This window comes from Perca fluviatilis, chromosome 1 (assembly GCF_010015445.1).
Source record: "Perca fluviatilis chromosome 1, GENO_Pfluv_1.0, whole genome shotgun sequence".
Taxonomy (NCBI): Eukaryota; Metazoa; Chordata; class Actinopteri; order Perciformes; family Percidae; genus Perca; species Perca fluviatilis.
The window spans coordinates 41,995,318-42,018,876 of record NC_053112.1 but is presented as its reverse complement, the minus strand read 5'-3'; the positions used below and the strand labels follow the sequence as shown (position 1 = coordinate 42,018,876).

General features: G+C 40.4%; 1 protein-coding gene across 2 annotated transcripts in view; it reads left to right on the top strand.

Moving 5' to 3' along the window:
- LOC120565855 (glycine receptor subunit beta-like) overlaps window positions 1–23,559 on the top strand; it is a 123,587-nt gene that overhangs the window by 85,944 nt on the left and 14,084 nt on the right. For both annotated transcript variants that reach the window (XM_039811914.1, XM_039811920.1), the window contains one exon: window positions 6,128–6,276. In XM_039811914.1, the coding sequence (XP_039667848.1) occupies window positions 6,128–6,276 (149 nt within the window). The remainder of the gene's footprint in view (window positions 1–6,127; window positions 6,277–23,559) is intronic.

Sequence of the window (23,559 nt, the reverse complement as noted above, 5' to 3'; positions counted from 1 at the left end):
TTTAGATAGAAATGGAAGAAGGGAGACGGGTCTATAGTTATTTACATCAGAGGAGGCTCTTTGAGGGCATCAGGGAAACAGCCAGTTGACAAGGAGATGTTAATGAGATGGGTGAGGAAAAGAAGGAAGTCATGAGCAATGGATTGGAGAAGGTGAGAAGGGATAGGATCCAGGGGGCAGGTGGTTGGGCGGGCAGAGGTAATCAAAGTAAGAATTTGATTTGGAGATAGAGGGGTGAAAGAGGAAAGAGTACTGGATGTGATGGATGGTAAGGTGATTTCAGGAGGTGTGGTGGAGAATGAAGAGCGTATTTCATCTATCTTTTTTACAAAGTAGTTGACAAAGTGGGTTGGTAGGAGGGAGGAGGTGGACTGGGGGAATCTAGGAGGTTAGAGAAGATGGAAAAAACTTTTTTGGTGTTCGAGAAAGAGGATTCAATGTTGGTTTGATAAAAAGAGCTTTTTGCTGCAGAAATAGAGGCAGCGAAGGAGGAAAGAAGAGACCGATAGGTAAGCAGATCATCTGGGTGTTTAGATTTCCGCTATTTCCTTTCTGCTGCCCGTATAGTTGATCTTTCAGCACGTACTGAGTCAGATAACCACGGCACTGTCGTGAAGTAAGAGGGCAGAGAGTCAAGAGAGGAGGATAGAGTAGAGAGTAGAGTGTCTGTGGCAGCGTTGGGAGGCATGAGTAAGAAAGAGTCAGATGGAGGGTGGGTTGATAAGGTACATGCCGCCAGAGAAGAAGGAGAGAGTGAACGAATATTACGGTGGACAGGTATAGTGTCTCTTGAGATATGGTTGAGAGCTTGGGAGAGTGGGAGAGAGGAAGAGATGAAGAAATGGTCTGAGGTATGGAGTAGAGTAACAGTGAGGTTGGATGTAGAGCAGTTTCTGGTGAATATGAGATCTAGGTGGTTGCCAGCTTTGTGAGTGGGTGGTGAAGGAGAGAGTGAGAGGGCAAAAAAAGAGAGAAGGTGTAGAAAGGCAGCTGACTTCTCTGTTTGGATGTTGAAGTCACCCGGAAGTAACAGCGGAGTGCCAGTTTCAGGGATGTTTAAAAGAAGGACATCCAGCTCCTCCAAAAACTCACCCAGAGCACCTGGTGGGTGGTAGATAACAATGATGACTAGTTGTACCAGATGCGTTATGGTGACAGCATGAAGTTCAAAAGAGAGTGGAGTGAACTGTGGCAGTGGGTAGAGAGAAAATCTCCACTTGGGGTTAATGAGTAGGCCTGTCCCCCCCAGTGTCCTCTCCCTTAGTGGGTCTGGGTGAGTGGGTGAAAGAGTGGGCGGAAGAGAGAGCAGCAGGGGAGCATGTGTTGGTCGGTGTAATCCAGGTCTCAGTGAGAGCAAGGAAGTTAAGGGATTTCAGGCTGGCAAAGCCAGAGATGAACTCGGTTTTGCGAGTGGCAGACTGGCAGTTCCACAGGCCACCTGCAACAAGGTGTTGAGTGTGTGTGGAACGGGTGGGATAGGAAAGAGAGGTGGGGTTGCGGAAAAAAACACAGAGCAGTGTAAGTGAGATATGAGATATCAAGCCCACTTAACTTCCCACTTAGCCTCCCATGAAGACTCCCACGTAGACTCCTTTGTCTTTGTCCTCCAAGTCTTTGTCCGATGAGGCTGCCGCTGAGCTGCCGCCTCACGCAATGCCAATATTAAATACAAAGAGGGGATTGTGTTGGCTACAGGTGGATAGGCCACACCCTGGCTAATCAGTCAAAAGCACCTGAGAGTCGTTAACCTCCACTCTCGAAATTCACACTTCACACTAACTAGTTTCACTTTAACAAAAACCACTAAATTTTGCCTAAACAACACAACCAATCCAGCAAAAACCACACAGCAGCAGTAGAAAGTAGAAAAGTAGAAGTAGAAGAAGCAACAAAAAACCCAAATAAAGTAAGTACTTAACTTAATATCTAGCTGTCCAGTAGTCCAATTCCTTCAGCAATGAAATGCACATTGTATAATGTGCTGACGTTAGCTCTGCTAGCTAACATTGGCTGTCAAACAAACATCAATGATCCAATGTCTTTTTGATAATCTACGCGTTTTTCAGGCCTTTCTACAATAAGCCGTGCTAAAAGTTACTATAATCCGTACAGCTAACCGCTAACCATAGCAGCTAACGTTAATGTTACATCCCTGCTGGAGCGGTCCGCTACTTTAGCGATGTTTAACGTTAGATACATAACGTTAGCAATATATCTTGTGTAGAATCCAGGACCAACAGAGCAGAGGGAAGTGTCAGGGAGCAGAGACAAAGTATTTAGATGAAGTGAGCTGATTTGACCATGGAGATGGGATATGCTTAGCTTGGCCGCAGTTGTGTCAGTGGCCATGCACTAGCTAGTGCGGGGTAAGAGGTCGAAGGCTATGACGTTGAGGGGTTTGGCGATGACATCATCGATATGCATGTATGCGGCTTCGCCATCCAAACGAAGGCAAAAGGGAGCCGTTTTAAAAATGTTTCACCCTGCGACCAGGTTTCAAAAAAGTTTTCAGGCAGTGCGTTTACAATCGGCCCTAACGACGCAAAACATATTTAAAACATGTTTAAAACGGCATCAAGAAGCGTCTCTGTGTGGATGGCCCCTTAGTGCGCCGTGATAGACAGCGTCCAACATCTGCAGAGAGCTGGCAGACGCATTCATATAATCAATGTCACCATAATCCAGGAGAGGTGAGAATGTGGCAGCAACAAGCCGTTTCCTGGCATTAAACAAAAAACACGATTTGTTACAAAAGAAAAACCTTAATTTCAACTTCAGTTTCTTTAACAGGTGTTCAATATGTAACTTAAAAGAAAGATTTTCATCAATTAAAATGCCTAGGTATTTATAAAAGGCTACAAATTGGATAGGGGTGCCTTGTGTGGATGTAATAGAAGGGAGAACTGTTGGCACCTTCTGCAGCATACCCTTTGTTTTGTCACCATTTAAAGCGTAACTCTCGCCAAAATGCATCCTAGGGTATTTTTGTTAATGTACGTGAGTCAAACTTTAGTTTAAAAGCATATTTAGGACCGAATCACCACTTTTAAGATTCACCATATTCTCATTTTTGGGTCAAATGGCCTTTTGAATGGCAGTGCTAGGGGCACTGTCATGCTAGTCTCAAAATAGCTATTTTCGAAATACTAAGAAGGCTCAACACAACATGAAACTTTGCTTCAAGTATTACCAGGGGCTCTACACCTTAACGCAAGCATTGACAACATTCTTTATGTACACAGATTTACTAAAAAGAAAGTTTTTGAGCAACTCACCTCAGCTTGTTTCCGGCCGCAGCCATTTTATCAGTCAAAAACAATCGATTTCCGAATGCAACGTAGCAGGGAGGAGAGTAAAGATGGAGAGCACCTAAAGCTTAGTTCCATATAAATGCACGGATAAGTCGTTATTTTGTCGTTATCGAAAAACAGTATTGACCTTGTAGTTGAAAAAGGAGCCTCATATGGAGTCCGTTCATTCGCATTCGGATATCGACTTGCTTTGACTGACGAGGTGATTGTGGCCGGAAACAAAAAAATCTTAAAAAGTGGCGATTCGGTCCTAAATATGCTTTTAAACTAAAGTTTGACTCACGTCCATTCACATAAATACCCTAGGATGCATTTTGGCGAGAGTTACGCTTTAACACCAGTTTGAGATGGAACAGGTGTGACTGTTCAGCGTCAAATGCAGCCTGCAGATGTTCAAAAACCAGGGCAACAGTGTTTGCACTACAATAAACAATTGTGTCATCGGCATACATATGTTAAGATGCATCATCAACATTGTGACCCACATTTTTGTGAAGAGAGTGGGTCCTAAAACTGACCCTTGCGGCACACCTTTGGTGACTTCTAAATAACTGGATGAGAGACCATTAAGCTGCACACACTGCTTATGACCGAAGGTAGTTTACAAACCAGCCAACAGTCTTGTCTGAGAAGCCTATATTGGAATACTTATCTGGTTGATTACTGTAGTCGTACAAGGGTTTTCTCCACCTCTCCTTCCCCTGTTGCTCTGCAAGCGGAAAAGTAGTTTTTATAGACTGGTATAATATGAGAAGATTCTCGTCAACAACTTCAATCTGACTCTTTCACAGTGAATCCTCAATTATTAAACTTATTTAATTTCCTTTGTGCATAGGATTTGAAGATTTAGACATTAAATTCATTAAAGTTATATTGGAATGAATCAGAATCAAGCCCTAACCTCACAGTAAAGGGAACTGCTTGTGTACATTAAAGCTATGGCTCCACCCTGCACAAGCCTCTGGACTCTGGCTGCCCCGTCACTCTGAGGACCATGTGAGTTCCTCATCTTGGTCAACTCCCCACTAAAATCAGGACAGCAGAGTCACTGACCATCAGAGTCACTGACCATCAGTCCCTGACCATCAGAGTCCCTGACCATCAGAGACCCTGACCATCAGAGACACTGACCAGCAGAGTCACTGACCATCAGAGACCCTGACCATCAGAGACCCTGACCAGCAGAGTCACTGACTATCAGAGACACTGACCATCAGAGTCCCTGACCAGCAGAGTCACTGACCATCAGAGTCACTGACCATCTTCAACAGCAGGTTAAAAAATAACTTACTCCGACTGCAACTTGACACCTTGTGTCAATGGCAGCACTTGCTGTAATGATGTGTCATTTCTCATAAACACAGAGAAACCTCTAAGCACATGTACTGAAACACTGATATGTGCACTTTCTGTGTGTTTCTAGAGAACTAGCACTTCAGGTTTTTATGCCATCTAGTTCTTGTTCTTATGGAGGTTTTAAGCACAAACGGCAAGTTGTTTTTGTAAATGAACGTAATATTATGTAATGAGTATATACATACATGGTTGATACTGGTCTTCACAACATATGTTAATGTTTAACTTATGAGACTCCAGTAGAAGGCTTTTTAAGTTATTATCGATTTTCTCAATTCTGCTTTTATCAGATATTCCATTGTGCTTTTAGTCCATTAATCCATGCATTGATCAAACCAGCCTTTCTTTATCATTTCATCCCACAATCTAGTTGATTGCACTTTACATGTTGACATCATCACACGCCTCAGAAAGTCCCTGAGGGTCATTAAGGACCTAACACACACCCATACAACTATTTCCCATTCTTTCTGCTGCCCTTAGGTAGGAGGACCCCCAAAACACGCACCAGCAGACTGAGAAACAGGTTTTTTCCCTAGGCCATAGGACTGCTAAATAAATCACTAACACATAAACACACACAAACTGTTACGTGTGTGTTTTTCCTCTGCTCTTTTGTGTCCTGATGTACATTTGCTATATGCTGTACATTTGGGGGCGTAACACACACACACACACACACACACACACACACACACACACACACACACACACACACACACACACACATGAATTTTATTCAACCCCCTGCAATATTCACTCTGTGTGCAATAGTCACTTGCTGTGTTCCAAATGGTTTTTTTTTACCTTTAGTTTGTACTGCAGCTGACCTAAATAAGTACTTTTGTGTGCAGTATGCATACAATTAGGACACACAATGTGCCTTATAACTTTGACACTCTTACTCATATATGCTGCACAGAGGATTGTGGCTCAGAATAGCCAGAAAATCATGCTGGCTTGCATACTGCAATGTGAGCGGATGCAGTCAGACATCCTGCTCATTTTGGCATACTGCATTTGCCATGCTATGGATTGGGACGTACTAAATATTTTTCTGGCATGCTAAAACTCGCTGTTTTGGAAATAGGCCTTGGATGTACAGTATATTTTTTTTATTGCGTCTTATATTTTGTTATTATATTGTATTCTTTTTATTTTTACTGTTTTTCCATCATTGCCTCTCAGATTTGTTATTTACTTATTTTATTATTATATTTTAATATGTTCCTTACATTTTCCACTTACTGTTTTTCCTATCAGCATTTCACATGTTTGGAATTGTATACCCGCTGTGACAATAAACATCCGTAATCTCACACTAACACATCATTGCTACTAACCAACCACTTTTTGTCTCCCCTTTTCTTAGTAGTTTTAATTTGACACAAATGTCACTTATCTGAAAATAATTATTCACATGTGGTAACATTAATGTGTCAACATCTGTGTGTTTCCAGGTATTTTATCAGTCCTCTCTCTGTCTAGTGAGAGTATGCTCCTGGCAACAGAGCTACCAAAGGTTTCCTACGTAAAAGCCATTGATATCTGGCTCATTACCTGCCTCCTTTATGGGTTCTCATCACTGGTGGAATACGCTGTGGTGCAGGTCAGTTCTCACACACACACACACACACACACACACACACACACACACACACACACACACACACACACACACACACACACCTTACACAGTACATCTCCATACTCATCACTGGGTTATACCTCCGTGGCCAGAGAGTCTGGGATTATGGAAGAAGGAGAAAAAGTTAAGGGCCTATATACACACACACTAGTATACTATCTATATATATATATATATATATATATATATATATATATATATATATATATATATGTATGTATGTATGTATGTATGTATGTATGTATGTATGTATGTATTTATGTATGTATATATATATATATATATATATATATATATATATATGTATTTTAGTTGAAAGTTAAAGGCATGTGATGTCACAAGAACTTTATTTTTTGTGATCACAATAAAATGCAACGACTTTCCTTTCCTGTTTGAAATGTTACAGCTGCCAAACCTGTAACTGAAAAATTATCTAAAATAAATAGCCTATATTAAATGAAAACAGGCCTATCTCTGAGAATGTTGCTTCATTTGTTTTCTATAACTGACTGAGTTTCTCTCCAGCTTGACACACTATATAAATCATCTTTGACTTTGACTTTACTCCAGCTGGACTGGAGTATGTGATGTTAGCTGTTCACTGAATATGACACTTAAGATAATTGTTATGCATTGTTCCCGGGTTGTGACCCAGGTCGTATCTGAATTCTCATGACCAGAGATATACCCATGTAGACTGGCTTGGTTTGAATTTCCAAAAGGAGGGTTGAACCCTGATCAGACAACCCTAGCCCAACCCTGGTAGGTGGTGTGCAACGAGGTATATGTGTTGTTAACTGCCGGTCTTTGTGTGTGCACTGATGTACACTGTTGGGGATTAGTGAACTGCATGTAATTAAACTAGTAGTTCAACTACATTCATATTAGCATAGTGATTCAAGTAATTCAATTAGTTTTTGCTATTTTTGTGTAGTTAACTACTGAAACTACAAACAATGTTGGGCCATAAAAGGAAGGTAATCATTTATTTATTTTACCATTGCTTCTCCACTGTAGTTGTGTGCGTGTCGGTCAATCACTGTCTCTCAGGTTGTGGCACCCATATCCCTGTCTCCTTCTCCCAGGAGGTGTCATTCAGCTCTTTGAAAACTGAGATTACAGAGTTAAACTTGTTAAAATAAAAGTGTCATTGAATGCTTTACATTGTAGGAGAAAGTGCATTTCTGTCTCAACCTCATCTGTCGAACAGTGACCACATGTTCTGTTTTCGTTTGGTTGTCATGACGTTTTGTGTCATCCTGTTTCAAGTGCCAGTTTGTGGTCACTAAGCCTGTACTTGGTTAGGATCTGTCTCTTCTATCTATCTCTGACAGTAGAGAGATATTCTGTTCATTTATAATCTCTTTTTAGGGTTAGATAACATTCTAATCTACTTTGGCTTTTAGTTTCTTCTTTCCAATTTTCCAAATAGTTTCTTTGCATTGTTTTATACTTTGATTTACTGTGATTGGTCTTTGGAGAGCAGCATTGTTGTGAGCTCTGAGCAGCCTCTGTCTTATTTTAACATCATTTCTCTATCTTCCTCTCTCTCTCAATTTAATTTTAATATTTTCAATTCAAATTGCTTTATCAGCATGAATGTCAGAAATAACAATATTGCCAAAGCATCAAGGATAATAATTTGAGAAGAAATACATACATACAAATCATTGAGTAAACTAAAATATATACATTTAAAAACAAAAACAGGAAAACAACAACAGTATATCAATATACAGTAAATGCTAGTGTCAAATGTAAGAAAGAAAACAAAGACAAAAGCATACAAACAAAAAACATGAAAAACACATGAAGGAGAGGACTAAATGAGAAGGCAGAGTAAACTGTGGGGAGATGAACTCCAGATGTTAGGTGGTGTTGTGCTGCTTGTCTCTCAGGCTGTGACATGCACTCACATATCTCTCTGGTTCTACAGCACTCACACTATTTTCTCCAAGTATATCTTGCATTTTTGTCTGGTCAGAGAGTGTATCAAAATCTGTGAGTTTACATAAAATTTTTGTAAGGAACTGAGTTCTGATGTCAGTATATGTGCTACATTGAAGCAGAGTGTTGCTCTGTCTCCACCTTTCTCTGTGGACAGAGCTGACACAGCCCGTCTTCTCGAGGCAGCCAGGTCTGTCTGTGGCAGGCGGTTTCCACAGCCAGACTGTGTCCACTCAGCCTGTACCTGCTCAGAGTCTTTCTGAGTCTGTGGTAACGTATGGTGCTTAAGTGTTCAGCTACTGTGTACTCTCGGTTTAAGGCTAGGTAATAATCAATTTTGCTTTGTCGTGTAGTAGTGTCTTTCCAATAGGTCATGTATTTCTGTTTTTGTCTGCAGATGATTTGGTTGGGCCAGATGGTTTGGAGGGTGTACTGAGGTTCTGGGGGCTGTGAGATGAGGGAGCTGAGGGGGGTGTCCTGAGGTTCTGGGGGCTGTGAGGTGAGGGAGCTGAGGGACAGGGCTCACCGAGGGGACTTTTCTCTATGTTTCTCTCTTGGTATTGTAGTGCTTTGTAGTGGAAACTATGGGGGGGGTCACTTATTTTCAGGTGGGTGTAGAATTTGATGGATCTTTTTTCAATTGTAATTTGGAGGGGATACTGGCCTAGTTCTGCTCGGAAGGTGTTATTTGGGATGTGTCTTGGTAGGTGTAGAAGGTTTCTACAAAATTCTACATGGAATTTCTCAATTGGGTGATTGTCCCAGTCAGTACATTTTAAATGTCTACTGTCTACATATTTTGCTGCAATTCATACTTTGCACGTGACATCACAACTACTGGCTGGCGGGCAAGAACATCATTCTCCTAGCAACGAAACCTAGTAAGCTAATCAAGGATCTTGCCAGGACGTCGCCAGTTTTACCATACGAAAGTTGGTGTTTTGAGGTGAAAACGACATGCCAGATAGTTGTTGTGCAATTGGATGCACTAACCGCCAAGGAGAGAAGCCGGGGTTATGCTTTTACCGGATCTCATCTGATAAGGAGAATCCAGAGAGAAGACAACTATGGATACAGGCTATCAGACGTGCAACCGTTTAAGGAAATGGGACCTGGCAACCTTCAGTATACATCAAAGGTATGTCGTGTTGAGGTTTGTAATATCTATGGTTTTCACTGAGAACCAGAGAAGACCCAACAGTAGAGCTAGATTATTTACAGAGGAATTATTACCATCCTGCTCGATTATTTTAAAACCTTCTTGTCTGCTTTACATATTTTAATATTATAGCTTCTAGCTACCTTGGAGTTAATCGTAGTCCATAGTTATGCTAGCTCGCTAACAGACTGTTGTTGATAGCTACTAGAAAGACCTGGAACTACAGGACTCTACGTTGAAAATACCCTAAACATTGTGTGGCAATAAAGTTTTATCTATTATATTATCTTATTTAAATGCTAGGTCAAAGTCAAGACTATTTTCCTCAGATGGTTCCTTGTTGGTGGAATGAGTTGCCCAGTGCTTTTTGTTCCTGTGATAGTTTTGGGTCTTTCAAGAGGGGTCTAAAGGCATATCAGTTCAACATGCACTTAGTTTGTTAAGTGTTTTTTATGCGTTATGGTTTGTATATTATAGCATTTATTTATTTTTATTAGGCTATTGATTGAATTGATGTTGTTTATTAGGCTATTGCTATTCTCCTTAATGTAGTCTTACCAACTTTTTCAATTGTTTACTGTTAAATTTAACTTTATTGTTGTTATTTGTATGTCACTTTGGACAAAAGCGTCCGCTAAATACCATAACCATTATTTCAGGTGCCAAATCTGATGACCTGCTGTCCACTGACTGGGTTCCATCTGTCTTCTCTCACACCCCTGTCACCAAAAAGGGGAAAAGGGAGAAAGACATGGGAAGGTTTGACTTTGAATGTTGTATAATAAGGCTGTGTCTGAAATGTATTGCTGTGACATTTACTTTGCAAGAAAAACACTAGATGAGCACATCTAGTGTTTTTTTTTCTATTATGTGTCACTCTCATATTGAATTCTTTCTTAACAGTTCATCACAGTTGATCTCCCTGCACAGTAAAGTATAACCAAATGTAATTAGTGGGAATGCTGATTCAGCAGCATTCCAACTATTGTTATTCGGTTCTTTCTTTATTTATTATTCCATACGTTTTTTTTGGTCGTCCGTAACTTTCGCATACGTTCAGCTATTAAAACCATTCAACTTTTAAAATGTTCAGCTCTTTCAGCAGATGATGGGACGTCTTCAACTTTTGTTCTACTATTTATACTTTTTTAAATATTAAGCTTTTAAATATTTTAGTTTAACATTAAAGTCAATGAGAGCTGGCTTCAAATCCTTCAAATCCTCTTCTGCTTCAAAATGTATCTCCTCCTACATTCTTTCACCTACAGATGTGATTCAAACTTCAAACCATTCATGAAAACTTCAGGTATTCAGGTTTTGATATCTTTTACAGCTTTTATGAAAAAGCTGTTTAAGTTTAGTGATCGTTTCAGGATTTTTCTGCATTTAAAATGGGTGTGTATTACAGCGTGACTTACAGTGGGTGATGTCGTCAAGTAGAGTGCAGAGCCTTAAAAAATTATCTTTGTCCCTTCTCTATAAATTGCTCTTACACCCACAATTTGTACTTGTCATACACAGTATATACATCAAAACATATGTATTTTTGTTTAGTTTCAGCCAATGTGCTCTTGTGTTATGTGATATGACTTATACTTTTGGCTCTGTGAGCTTCCAAATGACAACAGTTCCAAATCTTCCTCCATTCGCTGCCCTGTTAAACATCCTCCACATTTCCGAGCGAAATGCAGAGTGAACCACTTTTTTAAATCGCTGATATGCCCACATTTTTAAGTTTATTCACGCAAACTGTCCGTTTGTTTATCTCTGTCTTGGTCTGTCTGTCTGTCTCTGTTGATCTGTCGCTGTCTGTCTGTCTGTTTTTGTTTCTCCCTGTCTCTGTCTCCCTCCTTCTCCTTCTCTGTCTCTGTCTCTGTCTCTGTCTTTCTCCCTCCCTCCTTTCTCCCTCTCTCTCTCCCTCCCTCCTGTCTCTCTCTCCCTCCCTCCCTCCCTCCCTCTAGTGTAATTTGTGATTTCATCCATATATATAGCCTTCTTCTTTTCAGGCAATATATTCACCTCTCTGCTCTTTAGGGTCATGTTTGTTTGTTGTATGCAATGGATATGTCTGATAATAATACAAAGTATTTATACTTTCAGCCTTTTTAGTCAATTTATTTGAACGTCCACTTTTGACAGTATTATAGTTCAGCTTCTAACTGACAATTTTACATTTCAACTTCCAAGTATTTCTGCAGTGCAGTGCAATCCATTAGATTGTTCAAACAATTTCTTTCATATTTCTGCATTTTCATCAAATGCAGTTTCTCACAGCATTTGTAAGTCTTCCAGACGTATTCATAATTTCAGTTATTTCAGTTAAAATAAATTCAGACCTCACAATGTTTTAAATTGTTTGGCATTGTTGAACTCTTCAAGCCAACAATTCAGTTTAGCATCAGCTTTTCAAAAAACCTTTAAATATTCCATATATTTTATACATTAGTGGTGTTGTTGAAATTCATGGTTATTAAAACCATTCATACTTTTACAACTATCCTCACTACTTCAACTTCTTCTTACAGATTTAAGCTATTCATCCAGTTTAGCTTTAGCAATTCAGCTATTCAGCATTCCCACACATTTTCTGCAGGAAAAGCATTTTCTAGCTTCAATACATATTTTACAATAATAGTTCTATATATGTGACAAAAAATCTCATTGTGTCCTTGTAAACAAAAGGTACGAGCAGCACAGCAGAATCCAAATCAAAAGGATGGAGGCGGAAAAGAAACAGGATGCTGTGGATGTCCTCTTGGAACTGTCGTCAAGAGAGCCTATGCCACAACAGTGTTTCAGCAATCACTGTGAAGATGCCATTGCAATGCTACAGCAGGAGTGTGACGACCTCAGGGAGGAAAACCACAGGCTGAAAACCAAACTAGGAACATTGGATGAGCAGGCTTTTGCAAATGACGATGAAAAAGTGAAAGCACTGACTGGACTCCCCACGTTTGCCAAGCTGCAAGTAGTTTTATGTAGTGTTCTTTTATGTCTTCCAACACACGCAATCCTCTCTCCTTTCCAAGAACTTCTTTTAACTCTTATGAGGATGAAAATGAACCTGTCCCTTGCTCTACTTAGTGTTCTCTTCTAAATCTTGATAGCGACAGCAAGCAGAACTTTTAGAACTACCCTTGACATGCTACATGCAAAGCTTGTTCCATCATCTTTATTTTGGCCACAGAGAGAAGAGCTTCTGCTGTCAATGCCCATGATATTTAGACAAACTTACCCTAGATGTGCCTGCATAATTGACATAGTAGTTTTAGTGACATAGTTTCGAAATTTTTATAGAAAAACCCAAAGACTTCAAAGCAAGAGCACAAACATATTCGACCTATAAAATTCATCACACCATGAAATACCTAATAGGCATATCCCCACAAGGAACAGTCATATTCATATCTAAGGGATGGGGAGGCAGAACATCAGACAAACGTGTCACAGAAAATTTTGGGTTTCTGGAATTCATCAGTGCAGGTGATGTAATACTGGCTGATTGAGGGTTTAACGTGGCAGAGTTATAGCTTGTTATAATGCTGAGATGAAGATCCCAGCTTTCACTAAAGGAAGGAAACAATTGACCCCAGTAGAGCTGGAGTCCACACGTGGACTTGCCTCAGTAAGAATCCTTGTAGAGAGAGTTATCGGTGAAATGAGAAACCAATACACTAAACTACAAAGTACTATTGGTATCCAGATGTGTGAAGCTGAACACCCCAAAGGTTTTACAGTTTCAGACAAAGTAGTCCATGTGTGTTGTGCCCTTACAAATGTGGCACCCTCAATTATTCTTTCTGGTTAAACACTGCTGAATACAGTACAACATTAATACAATGTAAATATACAATGATTTATTTACACAAACACACACAAACTACACACACAAAGAAACGTACGTACACACATTATGTAGATAAATGTATTACATTTTCACTTTGATTACATATGTTCATTGTATTTATTTATTGAATAAATCTGTATTTGTCTGTCTAACAGTACAATTAAAAATTCACCACTTTTCATTTGTTTTCTTTGTGCACACTTGCCTTTTGCCAATTCCAGTTTGCAGACACTGCACTTCCAATTCAAAACACTAAGATCAGTAGTCTGCACACAACTCCTGTGCATGTACAGTCTTTTACAGATTCTCGATGTACACTCTATTTTGTCATCAGTATCCAGAATAGGCGTACCACAGTAACAGCCTTCAGACAATTTGGTGTCATAATGTGATATTGCTTTAACAGGTGCTGTACATTTTTTTGCCAATAGCTCAGGAATGTCACATGTTTTCGGATAAAAGTGAACCTTTCCATACATAGTTTCAAAGAAGACTGTATCTGGTATAATTCTCTCAATGTGAACTTCTCCTTTGCCATCTATCCCTGGTCCCTAAACAACAAAGTCACAGTAGCTTGCCTCTGCTAAGTGAATTTGTATCTGCACTTGGTAAAAGTACTGGTGGTCCCCCTTTAGTGAAAATTGACCCTCTACCTCGTGGAGACAAAATGTGCCATCCTGTTTAATTTTGTCAACTAAACTGCTGTTCTCAAGACTACTTGGGGCCTTCACTTCTAACACACCCATCCTATGGCAGTCACACATTAACATGCCATCTGGGGATGCCCCTAACCATGGGTATTTAGGATTGATGACCAGCCCTGCCCTCCTGACATTGAGGTTGGTGTGGTGTTCCTTCATGATCTTGGAGTACTCCTTCCCTCATGTTCTATGCCCCATCTGAAACAAACAGTATTTAAGTATAAAAAATTATAGATTATGATAACCTCCATAATGTGCATATCATGGTAAAGAAAATGGAAAGCCCTCAATAATTTTTTGTGGAAGGTGCAGTGGCCGAATCGAACCAGTCCCTCCTTTTCGACAGCAACCCAAGCTGTCAGAGGCGGTTCATTCAAGCTGTAGGCAGAGATGGGGACTCGAGTCTGAGACTCGGACTCGAGTCGCACTTAAGTCACACAAACAGCTGACTTCAGATTTGACTCGGACTCAACCCAAAAGAGTTCAGACTTGACTTGCGACTCGACCCAAAGATTTCAGACTCGAGCTTCGAGACTCGTCAACATGTTTTCATGCAATTATTGCTTTTTAAATCTAAATGTATTCATGTATTTCTATTTTCTTTTATTGGCGTATATATGTTGGGGAAACGTATGATGAGCTGCATGTCCCCTGCTCTTTGCCATAATGTGCAATGTAACGCATGCGTTATGCCTCATGTGCGCGCACTCACATATAAAAAAAATACATAGCCGATGGCGACACCAAGTCCTCCCGGAGTTGTGCCTTTTGTCATTAGTTTTGCTTTCAATAACTTCGTAAACAGTGGCAGTAAGCCAATAGCTACATGCAAGGTGTGTGGCACAAAGATAAATGATGCCGGATCAACAATGTTGAACTTCATCAGGCATCTCAAAACTCACCCAAATAGGTCAGTCACTCACACGCTAATGTGAAAGAGACGTTACATTTAGCATATATAATCACAGGTAACAAGCTAACCATCGCAAAGTGTTTTGCTAATGCTGGGAACAGGCACATTGTATTTTTATAGTTAGTAGTTGCTGAGGCTCAGACATCCATGGTGATGATGCGTAATTGATCCCGTGGATGATTTGTAGGCTATTAAGTGAACAAGGTGTACCCGGTCCACCAAACACTGGGCCGTCTTGATTGTCTTAATTCTGCACATATTTCTGTTACTGTAGTCCTATTTAGTATTTCATTATTTCATCCATGCGTGGATTAGTCTGGCGAATCAGTCGGGAATTACATCAGTGAGTTCAAACTGCTTATTGGGGGGGGGGGGGGGGGGGGGGGTGTTTTTCTGGGGGGGGGGGGGGGGGTTTTTTTTACTGAAAAAGACGTTACATTTAGCATTTATCATCACAGGTAACAAGCTAACCATCGCAAAGTGTTGTGCTAATGCTGGGAACAGGCACATTGTATCTTCATAGTTGTATCCATATGATGTGACAGACTTAGGTTAATATTTCACCAGGTCCGAGGGCTAGAGGGATGTGTTAAATAGACCCCATAAAGTTATCCCACAACTGATTTTAATACTGTACTGTATGGATGGTAGCTACAGGACATGCTTTAAATTCATAAGATTTAACAATACAGTGTTGGGGACAGATCAAATGGCCAGACACTTGTGACTTGACTTGAACTTGCCCCTCAAAGACTTGAGACTTGACTTGGACTCGAGCTCAAAGACTTGAGACTTGAGCTCAAAGACTTGAGACTCAACTTGGACTTCCAAAAAATGACTTGTGAACATCTCTGGCTGTAGGAATGATGTAACTAACATAGAAAAAAGGTTTTAGTTAGATACAGTCTATATTAAATAATTCACAAGCACAGTACCACTGATATTTTTAAAGCTACACATTTCTTTCCTTTTTTAAATTAGGCTACCATATATGTTTACATGTGGTGTCACGTGGGTAGACTTGCCAGATATGTAGGGTGACCAATATTGCGCGTGACTGTAGTGCTCGTGCATGCACACGCTTTTTTACATGAACATGTGCCAGCCGAGGTCAGACATAGACACAGACAGATTAGACACAATTTTACCGACAGCACACGTAGGCCTACTGCTCACAAGATAATGGGGTATCTCAGTTAATATTCATGAATTTTCTTGGTATGTAGCTTACATATCTAAGAAATAATATTAAAAGACATTGAGTGAGTTTCGTGTGGGACCAACTTTATTTTTAAGAATTAAAGCATTCTTTTGGAAAATGCACCCACTGAACTTGGGAAAAACTTTGTGAAAAGGTATTTTTCATTGCATGGCACTAAACTAATTATTTGGAACTGCTGCCACAGGCTTGAACTAAAGTTATGGTAAACGTTACAGTAAGGGTACATGAATTATGAATTCCTGCATGAATTAATTCATGATTTGTGCATTACTTCATTCCTTTATATCTTATGAATCATCAGGAATTGACATAAGCCTCATTCATGACCTCATGCATGAACGACACATCAACTAAAGCATTAGGTAAGGTGGGTACATCATTATGCACGAGTTGTGTTCAAATCAGAATTTGTGCAGTGATGACCTGATGGCATGCATGAATTCATGATAATTCATGTACCCTTACCGTTAAGTGTTACCAGTGAGGTTATTCTAACCAACAACACACACACACACACACACACAGACATCAAATGTAATCTCATTTGATAGAATTGAATTGAATTGAAATTGAAATTGAAATTGAAATTGAAATTGAATTGAATAGATAGTTTCCCTATTGGAAACGTTAATTCCATATATTTGTTAGAGCAGTGAATATGCTCAAGAATCAATTTGTTGGCTGAAGGCCTACTGTGAAATTGCGCACAGGTGTCAGCAAAATTGGCCCGTGTGACGAGTAGCGCCTTTAAGGTGGGAATGGTCATACGACAGTCCACAAACATACAAAAGACAAGACAACATCACAAGTTTTATCGCAATTTTTTACAAAAGCTCCCGCAAAATCAGGCATTTTGGGCCGCAACAATCTCAAAAAAGGCTGCGAAATCCTGGAGGGACTGGTAAGACGAGACAGATAAGAAGAGGCATTGCAACAATTTTTACTAATATACATTGTAACGCTGGCTGCACAGATTATACAGACGCAGACCGCTACGATTGACTGACACACACACATACACACACACACACACACTGTTATAATCATACGTTGGACGCTTTATTAGTCTTTCTACATGGGTTCAGTTTATGATCGGGCTATAATAAGACCACGTCGGCTATGTAATCACTGACAACCGGGACAATTTCATAATGGTTGATGTAAAGTGGGACATTTTAGCGTCCCGACAGGCTTTTGTCGGGACTCGGGACATTGTAGTATTGAAAATCTGCAAGGCTGCAATTCCTCTGGCTGGTCACTGTTTGTCGCCATTCTCTGCGTTTCTTGCCCGCCAGGTATCCATGGTAATCACGTGATTGCAAAGTATGAGTACAGAGCGATGGGTTCAATTACTGATATAAAGATTTTTAACCAAGTTTTAATTGGAATGTATGTTTTGATCTTTCTTTTAATTGCATAAAATGCTCTTCTTGATTTGTCTCTCAGCTCATTCACACCCATTTGAAAACTACCGATGAACTAATATTGAGACCTAAATATGTGTAGTCTTTCACATGTTCACATGTTCACAAAATCAGTATTTTGGTTTTGTTTAGGTTGGCAGTCAGAGCCCAGGTCTGACAGAAACTGTGCAGTAGTCCAGGTGTTGTTGTAGGCCTTCTTTTGTAGGGGACAGCAGGACTAGATCATCAGCATATAACAAACATTTGATGTCAGTATCTCCCAGAGTGATACCAGGGGATGTAGAAAGTTCCAGATTTTTAGGCAATTCATTTATATAAATGTTAAACAGAGTCAGGGACAGGCAGCATCCTTGTTTCACTCCACATTCTTGAGGAAAGAAATGTGTTTGTTGGTGGACAATTTTAACTGAACATTTGTTGTTTGTATACATATCATATGATATCATATGTTTTTCCTCCAATACCCATTTCAATAAATTTATAGAAAAGACCATCATGCCAAATTGAATCGAATGCTTCTTTAAAGTCTACAAAACATGAGAAGATTTTGCCTTTGTTCTGGTTTAATTGTTTGTCAACGAGGGTGTGGAGAGTAAATATGTGGTCTTATGTTTGATATTTTGGGAGAAATCCAATTTGGCTTTTGCTCAGGATATTGTGTTCACTAATGAATTGTAATATTCTGCTATTAATAATGCTGCAGAATAGTTTTCCAGGTTACTGGTCAAACAGATTCCTCTGTAGTTATTTGGGTCAAACTTGTCTCCATTTTTGTGAATTGGGGTTATCAGTCCTTGGTTCCAAATACCTGGGAAAATACCTGAATTTAGGATGGTATTGAAAGCTTTTAGGATGACCAATTTGAATTTATTATCTGTGTATTTGATCATTTCATTTAAAATGGAATCAGCACTACAAGCCTTTCGGAGTTCAAGCTTTTTCATTTTGTCTGTTAGTTCTTGTTCTGTAATCAGGGTGTCAATGGGGTTCTGGTAGTCTTTAGTTGCTGATTCAATGATTTTTAATGTCCTGTTTATTTCCTTTTGGCCTGGGTTATTTGTTATTTTGCTGTAAAGGTTAGTAAAATTAGTGGTCCAAATATCCACATTTTGGATTGCTAATTCATCCTTAGATGTTGTTTAGTTTATGCCAATTTTCCCACAATTAATTGGACTGTATTGATTTTTCGATTAGGTTTAGCTGATTTTTGTTATGCTGTTCCCTTTTTGTTCTTAACAAATGTTTGTATTGTTTTAGTGTTTCTCCATAAAAAAGGCATACAGTTTGGTTATTTGTATCCCTGTGTTTCTGATTGGATACATTTCTTAGCTCTTTCCTTAGATTTTTACAATCATTATCCAACCATTTTTCACCACTAATATTTTGTGGTTTTCTTTTCCTCTTTAAATTTATTAGTTTTGCTGCCTTGTCAAATAGTGATTGGATTTGTGGACTGTCAATTGCCTTTCTGTAGAGATCAGTGCTACTCACAGTCCATTTGTAAGACTGGGTAGAGGTTTGTAGATTATTGGAATGTAGTTCTTTGTGTTTGAGATTTCCGCTACTCAGATAGATTGTTATTTTACTATGGTCGGAAAGAGGAGTAAGTGGATGATACTGTGAATGCCTTGATATTAAAAATGTCAAGGTCAGAGATAAATTATTCAACAGTGCTCCTGCCAAAGGACAACTGTGGGTGTATCTACCGAAAGAGTCTCATCTTACTCTGCCATAGTCCTAACGTACGACAGAGCTGTAGGACCTGTGTCCCATTCATCTTAGTACGCTTGTTGTAGTTGTTTCGTAGTTGGATATGTGGGGTTTATTAGGCTCTTGTTCCCCAGTATGTGCAGGTTTCCATGGCTGTCTATAGTGTCTAATTTCTCTGCTGTTCTGGCATTCAGATCACCACAGATTAAAATATTACCTTGGCTCTGAAATTGGTTTATCTCTCCTTCGAGTATGGAGAAACTCTCCTCATTGAAATGGGGTGACTCGGAGGGGGGGATGTATGTGGGGCAGAGGAATATGTTTTTGTCAGGTGAGATTATTTGTTTTATTATTTATCTTTATCCAGATATTAAATTCACCTCTTGGTTAATTCTTTTGAATCGGTATATTCAGATGTATACCAAATTATCATTCCTCCTGATTCTCTCCCCTGAGTGACTCCTTTTAATTTGGTGGACGGGACAATAATTTCTCTGTAACCTATTGGACAACCACTGGAAGTACCTTTACACCATGTTTCCTGGAGGACAAAAATTCAGGAACTCTGCGTTTTTACTTTTTAATTAAAAAGTTGAGGACCGGGAGGGCCCTGAACATTCCAACAATAGATAGAAAAAGACATCATACTATTAAAATACTTAATGTTTCTAAAAATGAGGCAAACTCCTGTTAACAATATATGTAAATGTTTTCTTTTCTTACATAAAAAATAAAATAAAAAGCAAAATAAAGTGTGTTTTGTGTGTGGTGTGTGTATCCGCTGCCTACAGAAGATCCTCAGCTTGTCCTGGGAAGATCGAATCCCCCATACAGATATCCTCAGCAGCAACACTGACTCAATTTTTATGGAAGCAGCCGTGGCCAAAAGACATCTGCGCTGGATAGGGCACAACATACACATGCCTGAACACCGCCTGCCCCGTCAAGTCCTCTACAGTCAACTAATGTGCGCTAAGCGCTCCGCTGGAGGGCAAAAGCTGCGCTTTAAGGACTACACCAGGGACCTCCTAAAGTGAGCGAACATCCCTCTCACGCAGCTTGAATCTCTGGCACTCGACAGATCAGCCTGGCAGGTCACCTGTGCCACTGCAGTCTCTCAAATACACCAAACCAGCCATGGTCGACAATCCGAGAGGCACATCAAGAGACACCAGCGGGTGGCTGGTACCCCCCTGGCTTCTGGTTTCCCATGCTCCATCTGCGGACGAGTGTGCGGCTCAAGGATCGGACTCTACGCCCACGAGAAGTGGCACCAGCGGCAAGGTCACTGAAACCACCCCCCCTCCCACCTCCATCCCTGGAGCAAGCGTCATCATCGAACACGATGGACAGCTAAGATGTGTGTGTACTTATTGTGTTAAGGTGCCATCAGGTGTGAACAGATTAGGCTCAGCACGTGCTGGATGTCCTTCAGTTGGCTGGTGGGTGATTGGTTGGCTGTTCCTCTCGCTGTCTGGGCGTAGCTCGGCTTTTGTCAGTTCAGGGGGGAGAAGAGGGGGCAGCCTGCCAGTGACGTGGCGTGGATGGTGATATAGCGGCTGGGGCGGTCAGGGTCAAGGGGTCCTCGCTGCTGAAGTAGTGGGATTTCTTGGTAGCCTTGGCGAGGTAAAGGGTGGAGGGGCTGGGTTGCGGTTCAGGGTGGCATCCTTCAGCGTCTTTGCGAAGATGGGGACAGCTTGCTTTTAGAGGTGGACGTTATCATACAGGCAGTCTAGGTCGAGGGTGGGGTGGTGGGCCAGGTGCACGTTGGGTCTCAGGGCACAGTCCTGGGAGAGGCCGGCATTGATCCATTGGATGGTAGCAGGGTGGAAGTCTTTTCGTTGTAGAAGGGTGGACACAACAATGCGGGGGTTGGAGAAGTTCTGCCGGCTTTCTCGATCACTCTCCTCACTCACTCTTGTTGGGTCTGCAGGTCATTAGTGTCAGTATGAATGATGATGTGGCTGGGAGAGCCAAGTCTGTCCTCACTTAGCAGCTCCAGGGCTCTTGTATATGTAGGGCACCACAACTTCTGTACAATGTGGTTTGGGAAAAATGTTTTTTCATCAATTAATTAATCTATTAAGAGCACAATCTGTGGTCTGGAGGCAGCGCCGGCCCGAGCCTTTTGGGGGCCCTAAGAAGAATTTGATTTGGGGGCCCCCTCCCATCACGCGGAGTCACCTGTCCTTTACGCTTGACACGCTATAATGTTACATTATAAATGAATACAGTGAGGTTATGTATTAATACAGTGACTGATTAATAACTACTGTCACCCTGGGCACAGATGCATAAGGACCCTCCCCCCCCCTACCCTATTTGTGCAAAAGTGGATGCAAACGGCGAGGGGTCTGGGGGTACTCTCCCATAAAATTCTGAATTTGGTAGATGTGATTTCCTGTATTCTGGTGCATTTTTGGGATGGTCAGCTGCAGGGGCGTAGGCAGAAATAGTATTTTGGGCGGGCCAGTACAAAAGTGGGTGGGCCATTTTCTAAAAGACGAAGTAGCAAAAAGGACTAACTGAAAAAAACAGCAACGATTTTACCTTCCAACATACTGCATTACAACGACAATAACAGTACTGTCTACAACATGCTCAACCAACAAAGCTCCGTCTAAAAAGTTTGTACACAACAATATAGACAAAAACCTGTAGATTGTAACATATTCAGGCTAAAATATATTTGCACCGGCAGCAACAGCAGCATTGGCTCTGCACAGCACTGTTATAAAATTAACCCTTTTATTGCACAAAGTGGCAACTAAACATGAACCCACACAGCAGAGAAGGCATTTACATACTGCAGGACATAGAATAGCCTACATCAGACAGAAATCAGACATGTAACAATGCAACAGCATTGTTGCTTCAGGACTATGGTCAGATCATGAGCAGCAAATGGCTAGGGCCTCCTCTCTGGCTGATGGGCCGTCAGCTCCGCTGGGGAAATGTCTGCACATACTGCAGAAAAGCTCGTTATTTCCACTCCAAGAAAACTGTCCATACCACTTTAAAGAGAAGCCATTGTTGTCGCGGTAACGCTTTTAACAGTGCATTGCTTAACACATCCGTGGTAGCGAGCTACGTTGTCTAAACAGCCAGCTAGCTAACGTTAGCTGCTGAAGGCAGCCCGGAGAGTCTGCCTGTTGTTACCATAGCAACCAACTACGTTCCGAAGGCGTTTGATCTAATTGTTTGATTGTTTGGTTTAAACAGTTTTGTTTTAATCAGAAGAAAATACACATTAAACACACACAACTAGCTAGTCCTGTTATTATTTCTTTTTTTGCATACATTTGAATATTTTTCATAACAAAACGTATTTTGATCAAACTTGGCTGGACGGGCCAGTGAGTAAAGTGGGCGGGCCAGTGCCGCCCGGCCCATTACTGCCTACGCCCCTGGTCAGCTGGAGAAGAGCAATACCTAAATTTGTTCAGATTCATAGCATTTTGCTTTTTGACTTATTGAGGTAGTGACTTCATGCAACTACTTGGGCTTCAGGGCTCCTTGACCTCTTGTTTTTTAGGTTAAGCTCATTTAGTAATCCATCCTTGCTCACATGCCAAAAATGAGTTCTAGAGTTCTGGCCCCCTGGGCTTGGTAAACCCCTGTATTAATATAGTTGTTAATTACACCAAACCAGTCACCTTTTAACCTTAGAGGGTACTAAAATCACAGATTTATTTTAAACTTTCATATTCAAAGTGAAGCACTAAGTGTGGTTTACTGAAGTTGAATTGAAAAATAACTAAATACAACAGCATTTCTATTTGTTGTAAACAAGTATATCAGTTTAATGACTTGTTTTTCAACAGAGCATCAAGTCTCTTTTGTTTTTAAAAACGTTTAAGTTTTACACTTCTACTAACTCTTTGAAAACTGTCACAAAACATTTTAAATAAATTATTTGCAAATGTGCATTAAATGAGCAATCTTCAACTACCATATAATAAATAATAAAACCAAAATAGACAAACATTAATATAATCAAATAGATTTACACTAGACTTGGGGGGAAAAAATTTTTTTTTTTTGTGGGGGGGGGCAAATTTTTTTTTTAAAAAAAAAAATTTTTTTTTACAAGGCACATAACCAATAGCCTAGCCTGCACACCTTTGTTTTGTCCCTTCATATTAGCCCCATTGTCATAGGACTGCCCCTGACAATCCTGAAAAGGGATGTTCAATTCTTCAAGCCTGTTAAGGATTAGATTGGACAAACCCAGGCCTGTGGATTCTGGACCTATCAGAAATCCTAAAAAGTGCTCTTTTATTTCTGGTGTTTTGCCCAGAGTGACTGAGCAAACAGACAT